Source organism: Salvelinus namaycush, unplaced genomic scaffold, assembly GCF_016432855.1.
Source record: "Salvelinus namaycush isolate Seneca unplaced genomic scaffold, SaNama_1.0 Scaffold2660, whole genome shotgun sequence".
Classification (NCBI taxonomy): domain Eukaryota; kingdom Metazoa; phylum Chordata; class Actinopteri; order Salmoniformes; family Salmonidae; genus Salvelinus; species Salvelinus namaycush.
The window spans coordinates 2,074-9,899 of NW_024059520.1; the positions used below are offsets into that span (position 1 = coordinate 2,074).

Sequence of the window (7,826 nt, forward strand, 5' to 3'; positions counted from 1 at the left end):
ATTGCCTTAGATCGCTGCACCACTCGGGAGCCCCCCAAAAACAAAAAAATGATATTTCAGTTTCATCCCCAATTTATGGCAGCCGGGCATGTTGAGCCTGTGGTTGAGCCATTAGTTAGAGGATTTTTTTAATGAATGGTTGCTGTTCTGGAGTAATAGAATGCTCAGCCTACCATAGGCTGGGTTCTGACTGGGGGAGGAGCTCACAGCCTGCAATAAATAGCGGATGTCTACGTTGAGGGGAAAGTATTTGTAAGAGTTATCCGTCGTTCTGGGAACAGTTTCGAAGGGAAATACGTTTTATTGTAATTTACGCCTCACACTTTCATTAGTCGGATCCTTTTGTGATATTTGTGTAACCATAATTCGTTTCCAAATGACGCGGTATGTAAGCAGTTGTTTCATTACTCTGTTCGTTCTGTTCCTTTGGCGGGTCGAAGACATCGCAGATGCTTGCAGATGCTCCCCTCCGCATCCTCAACAGGCTTTTTGCGATGCAGATATCGGTAAGGCGAGTTTGGCGACATTTCACTTTTCAGCTTTTCTTCACATGTTGAAGCTATCAATACGCAGCATGGAAAATTTTTATGTATTGTCTGTGGTCGTAGTATAAATAATTAGGACATGCTCATTAAGCCTGTTTACATCTTCTCACACTTATTTACAGAATTAAGTAGGCGACAGTAAGATGGGCTCTCAACCCTGTTCCTGGAGAGCTATGCTCCTGTAAATGTTAAATCAAACCCGTTTGTAACGAACCTGAGTCAGTTTATCAACCAGTTAATTATTAGAATCAGGTGCGCTAGATTAGGGTTGGAGCGAAACATATAGGACGGCAGCTCTCCAGGAACAGGGTTGAGAGCCCTGCTTTGCTTTAGGCATAAAGTGTGCCTACACATTGAGGTCTGTTTACAAAACATTAAGGACACCTGCTCTTTCCATGACATGGACTGGCTAGGAGTTAACTATGATCCCTTATTGCTGTCACTTGTTCAATCCACTCCAATCAGAGTAGTTGAAGGGGAGTAGACAGGTTAAAGAAGGCTGTTTAAGCCCTGAGACATGGCTTGTGCCATTCAGAGGGTGAATGGGCAAGACCAAAGATTGAAGTGCTGTTAAATGGGGCATGGTAGTAGGTGCCAGGCGCACCGGTTTAAGTGAACTGCAACGCTGCTGGGTTTTTCACAACAGTTTCCTGTGTATCAAGAATGGCCCACCACCCAAAGGACATCCAGCCAACTTGACACAACTGTGGGAAGCATTGGAGTCCACATGGGCCGGCATAATTATGGAATACTTTCGACGCCTTGTCGAGTCCATGTGCCAATGACTTGAGGTTCTGTTCTATGGCATAATCTTATAGCAGCAGCTACTGTACCAGACACTCTGCCGCATCTTCCTACCTGAACCAATCATCTACAGAGGGCATGCTTAAACCAGGTGTGTCAAATTAAAAGCAGAAGACCAGCGCTAGGAATGTAGGACCAGGAGGGAAATGGACTAGTCATCTGTTTTGGTGTAAACCTAGCCAGAATGTTACACTGAGTCTTAACTTATGCACAAACATTCTGAAAAGACTGTACAATTTTGGGTCTGTAAAGCATTCTACACTGTTCTCTGATCCATATCACCCTTAAACCATCAGTGTGACAGATATAATTTCAATAATGTTAAACCTTTTCTCCCTCTTCTAGTGATCAGGGCGAAGGTGGTTGGCAAGAAAGCTTTGTCTAACGAGATCAAGTATGACATCCAACAGATCAAGGTATGATCAGCCTTTTTATGAAGTGGTTGTTCCTTCCTGCACTGAAACATTGAAGCCCCCTGAACCCCAGTCTGACAGCTGGTCCCAGTTCTCTCCTTTCCCCTGGGCTCCATCCCTTCAGTGTTTGCAGATCTGGGTTGGCATAAACGGTGTAGTTGTGGAGCTCCCACCATATGAAAAGGAGCTTCTGTAGAAATGGCTCATTCCTCTTGCTGGAAAGCACATTATTCAGTTGACGGTCCTACCAGTCCTAGACTATGGTGACATCATCTATGGCTGCCATTTCATCAAAGCTTTTAAATGCAGTTCATCATAATGCACATTATTACTGGTGATGGGGGTTTGGTACTCATCACTGTATTCTCTACCAGGAAGTTGGCTGGCTCTTTGTCACGTTGGTGGATAAATTGCCAGATTTTTATTTATAAAGCCCTTTTACTAAAACTCTCACTGTACCTAACATTATTACCCACCTTTAGACATTATAGTTACAGCCTGTCTCAGATCAGGGATGTTTAACTCTGGATATTCCATTTGTCGCTACTGAGTTGGATGAATCTGCCTGAAATATTTTACTTTATTTGTGGAATAATCTTCAAAATGTTCTAAATGTGACGTTTATTTGCCTTTAGGGCGACTCAGAATTGATTTTGACTGTTCTGCTTACATTTTGTGTGTTTCTGAAATTCGGGGATCTAAAAAAAAAAATTACACCCTGATAAAAAATGAAGGTTAGATGAAGCAATGTTTTTGATCTACAAACATCAGGATGGGGAATAGGGAGGGAATTAGGAACGACTGACAGTGCCTGAGAGCTGCAGTCGGTTAGGTTCAAAACTGTATATGTAGATGTTTGACAGATCCTTTGTTCTCTCCTTGTGATTGGCTAGATGTTCAAAGGTCCTGACCGGGTTATCCACGCCGTCTTCACTTCATCCTCTTCAGCCTCGTGTGGTGTGACCCTGGAAACCAACAAGGAGTATCTCTTCACGGGTGTGGTTCTCACTACGTCACCCAAGTTCATTGCTAGCGCCGGTTACACTGCTCAACCTGTGCTTGCAGCATCATGGCCTGTTCTAAACTATTGACTTCATCTTGTATAAGAAATCAAGTGCTTTAGAATAAATACTTTTTTTTAAACCTTTATTTAACTTGGTAAGTCAGTTAAACAAATTCTTGTTTGCAATGACGGCCAAACCCTGACGACGCTGGGCCAACTGTGCGCCGCCCTATGGGACTCCCAATCACGTCCGGATGTGATACAGCCTGGCTCTTCAAGTTACACTTTATAATACCTAATGTTATGAATTTAAATGTTTACAACTAATGCATCACTTATTTATTATGATAAATTCTAGTGTTCCAGGCTGCATCGGTATGTCTTCCTGCTTCAGGGTAAAGTTACCCCCAGGGACAGATCTAGGATCTGTTTCCACCTCACCCATTTCTAATCTTAACCATTTGTGGGGGAAAAAGAGGAATTGGATCCAAGATCAGCATCTGGGGTTAACTTCTACCCCACAGGTTGTTGACTCACTGTCTTCTCTCTGTCTCCAGGCAGGATGAGTACTGATGGCAGTATGCATTTAGTCATGTGTGACTTTATTCAATACTGGGAGGACTTGAATGGCACACAAAAGAACAGCTTGACTCAACGCTACCAAAGCGGCTGCGATTGCACGGTGTGTGACAGGAATTATAGTCAAATTACTTTACACCACTTTTGTTAAATGTTTACCTTGTCACATTGGCTAAACACAAGAGCTAGAGTATTGGGATAATGATCAGTCAGTGATCTGGATCTTTCTCTCTCCCTGCTCTGATCTACAGATCATCCGCTGCTCTTCCCTCCCCTGTCCCGTCAGCGCCCCAGATGAGTGCCTTTGGACAGACTGGTTGTTGGCCGATGGCCAAAGCGGACCCCAGGCCAAGTACTCTGCCTGTCTCAAGGGGCGTGATGGGTCCTGTGCCTGGTACAGGGGGATGGCTCCATTCAAGAAGTAGTTCCTGGATATTGACGACCCCTAAACTCTACAGGCCTTCCACTCACTGCTCAGTGGCTAAATATGCCTGTAATTTAAAAGCTGGTCACTTCTTGTGCAATAAAAATAAACTACTCCTCAAATATAGCGCTCCAAGTATTCATTTCTTGTGCCATTTATCTGTTTTTAAACTGGAACCAAAGGTGTTATTGAAAATCAAAAGTGATCTCACTGTTTCTGACTAGAACATTTTTCCTGAAATACCATCCTAAAGCCTGGGGCATGTTCAGCTGGGCACAATATTGTAGAATGAATGTTATATACATAGTCTTCCTTGACAAAGAAATGCAGGTGTGGTTCCCTTCTGCACGTTGAATGCATTTTAATGAAATTGCTGAGAACACTCACACTTGCTGACCAAAAGATTGTCTGAGTTTTCAGAACATTAATCTTAAGTAGTCACTTTAAATTTGTACTTTAATATTGAACAATTTCTCAGACTCACTACCCACTTGGCAATGTTTTCATTTAACACATTTTGCATTAAAGTAAAATTAATTTTGGATTTATGAAGTTAAATCTTTTACCTAAATCCTTTATTTGATATCTAGACGTTGAACTGACATCTGGGCCGAGTGGGTAGACTATATGGATAACCGTTCAGAATATTTTTGAAAGCTATGTAATGTATTTAACTAGGTGAGCCAGTTAACCTGTTATGGCTGCAAGCCCGATATCGGTACACCTATGACAACATCCCCCCACCCCCCCCCACACTGATTAGCATCGCTAGCATAGCGTCACAATTAAATAGTAGCATCTAAATATCATTAAATCACAAGTCCAAGACACCAGATGAAAGATACAGATCTTGTGAATAAACCCATCATTTCTGTTTTTTAAAATGTTTTACAGGGAAGACACAATATGTAAATCTATTAGCTAACCACGTTAGCAAAATACACCATTTTTCTTTGTCCACCATTTTTTCTCTCCACCACTAGCTATCACCAATTCGGCCAAATAAAGATATTGATAGCCACTAACCAAGAAAAAACCTCATCAGATGACAGTCTGATAACATATTTATTGTATAGGATAGGTTTTGTTAGAAAAATGTGCATATTTCAGGTAGAAATCATAGTTTACAATTGCACCCACCATCACAACTCGACTAGAATTACTACAGAGAGCAACGTGTTTTACCAATTTACTCATCATAAAACATTTCATAAAAATATACAGCTCACAGCAATGGAAAGACACAGATCTTGTGAATTCAGACAACATTTCAGATGTTCTAAGTGTTTTACAGCGAAAACACAATAAATCGTTATATTAGCATACCAGATATGCAAACGTTACCCCAGCATGAATTCAAGCCAAAGAGAGCGATATCGTTATCATCGCCAAAATATATTAATTTTTTCACTAACCTTCTCAGAATTCTTCCGATGACACTCCTGTAACATCATATTACAACATACATATAGAGTTTGTTCGAAAATGTGCATATTTAGCCATAAAAAAACGTGGTTATACAATGAAAATAGTAGCAAAACAAGCCTGGAAATGTCGGTCGCCATCTTTCAGAGTGATCTAGTTTAATCAATAGCTAATCATATACTTGACTAAAAAATACAGGGTTGACAGGAATCGAAAGACAAATTAGTTCTTAATGCAATCGCTGAATTACATTTCTAAAATTATCCTTACTGTGCAATACAGGGTTCGCCAAGCGAAGCTATACCAAACAAAATGGCGGAATATGCGTTTAAAATTTTTCGACAGAACAACGATTTATCATATTAAATATTTCTTACTGTGAGGTGATCTTCCATCAGAATCTTGGGCAATGTATCCTTTCTTGGGTCTAATCTTCTTTTGGTCGAAAGATGTCCTCTGTCCGTCGAAATGCCCACTAACGTTCGACCGGGACCCCGAAACGTGCCCAAAGCTTCAAAGAGCATCACATAGAACTGCCTCAAAATCGCACTAAACGGATATAAATTGCTATAAAACGGTTTAAATTAACTACCTTATGATGTTTTTAACACCTCTAACGAGTAAAAACATGACCGGCGAAATATTACTGGCTAAACCCAAGCTTGGAAAGAGAGCAGGTCCAACGTACATCGTGCGTCAGGCGCAGCAGGAAAAGAACGGTACTTCCGGTATTTCTTGTTTTATACAGGCCATGATTGCGCAATCGACTCCATTCAAAGCGTCACCACGTACTGACATCCAGGGGAAGACGTAAGCAGTGTTTGTATCCTCATAGCATTTACAGGGACCTTAAAACCGACCCCAGATCAGGGGCCAAGATTTCTGAAATCTGACTCCCTGTCAGGAAAAGTGCTGTAGAAGGAGCTGTGTTTCACTCAGAGACAAAATTCCAACGGCTATAGAAACTAGAGAGTGTTTTCTATCCAATAATAACAATAATATGCATATTGTACGAGCAAGAATTGAGTACGAGGCCGTTTGAAATGGGCACCCTTAATCAGAGCTACTCAATACTGCCCCTGCAGCCATAAAAAGTTAAGAACAAATTCTTAATTACAATGACTGCTGGGCCAATTGTGCGCCACCCAATCACGGCCGGTTGTGAATCAGCCTGGAATCGAACCAGGGTCTGTATAGTGATGCCTCTAGCACAGATGCAGTGCCTTCAGACCGCTGCCCCAATACATGCATATTCGTCTCCTTTTCAGCACCAATTGGTAATATGCAAATACTCAATTTGTATATGTAAGGTTTGGAAAGTTTTTAATAGTAAACTGGTTTAGACTATATTGGTGAAATAAAAATACTGTTCTGGATTGACTGACCATGTCTAAAAGTAATGGACTATCGTTTGTCTTATTTGAGCTGTTCTTGCAATAATATGGCCTTGGTCTTTAACCAAATAGATATATCTTCTGTATACCACCCCTACCTTGTCACAACACACCTGATTGGCTCAAACACATTAAGATGGAAAGAAATTCCACAAATTAACTTTTAAGGCACACCTGTTAATTGAAATACATTCCAGGTGACTACCTCATGAAGCTGGTTGAGAGAATGCCAAGAGTGTGCAAAGCTGTCATCAAGGCAAAGGGTGGCTACTTCGAAGGATCTCAAATATAAAATATATTTGTTTAATGCTTTTTTTGGTTACTACATGATTCCATATGTGCTATTTCATAGTTTTGATGTCTTCACTCTTATTCTACAATGTAGAAAATAGTAAAAATAAAAACCCTGGAATTAGTAGGTGTGTCAACTTTTGACTGGTACTGTACATCTGTCCAAATGAAAGATAGCCAGCTATATGTTAAGTCAAAATTGTCCAAACCGAAACGGTCACAACTGCAACAATTGACAACATATATATATATATATACTGAGTATACCAAACATTAGGAACAACGGCCTAAATTTGATTTGCACCCCCCTTTTTTCCCCCTCAGAACAGCCTCAATTCATGTGGGCTTGGACTCTCCAAGGTGTCAAAAGCGTTCCACAGGGATGCTGGCCCATGTTGACTCCAATGCTTCCCACAGTTGTGTCAAGTTGACTGGGTGTCTTTTGGGAGGTGGACCATTCTTGATGCACACGGGAAACTGTTGAGCATTAAAAACCCAGGAGTGTTGCAGTTCTTGACACAAACCGGTGCGCCTGGCACCTACTACCATACCCAGTGTAGAGTATTGAGATGCATAGGCAGCAAGGGGGGTTCCAACCCTCCAAGAGCCCAAACATTGAAATGTATTCTGTTCATTCTTATGCACAATGCTATGTTCCTGTGCTAATCGAATTAGGAAACTGACGATGTCTTGCAAATTGGTTGTTATACAATTGCCATATTCAGCCAGTTGGCTTATTATTTTATTAGCACAGGAGTGGTAAAAGTGCCTCACTGGGTTGAATTCACTATAACTGCTTTATTCAATTGAATGGCTTATCTGCTTATCTTACTACGGACAAAAATATTCAATTTCTCTGCAACGTAGATGGTAAACCTGGTTGATTTGGTTCACAGTGCAGGTTAGTGTTTCTCGTCAATCTTGTACTGGAGTCCACATTGCAGATGG

At 41.1% G+C, this 7,826-nt stretch overlaps 1 protein-coding gene across 1 annotated transcript; it reads left to right on the top strand.

Annotated features, from left to right (window-relative positions):
* Nucleotides 1–262: 262 nt before the first annotated feature.
* Nucleotides 263–3,847, top strand: LOC120039357 (metalloproteinase inhibitor 2-like). Its single transcript, XM_038984787.1, has 5 exons — nucleotides 263–506; nucleotides 1,695–1,765; nucleotides 2,656–2,758; nucleotides 3,323–3,447; nucleotides 3,596–3,847. The coding sequence occupies exons 1-5, from the start codon at nucleotides 377–379 to the stop codon at nucleotides 3,767–3,769; spliced, it is 603 nt and encodes a 200-aa protein (XP_038840715.1). The 5' UTR covers nucleotides 263–376; the 3' UTR covers nucleotides 3,770–3,847.
* Nucleotides 3,848–7,826: the final 3,979 nt, after the last annotated feature.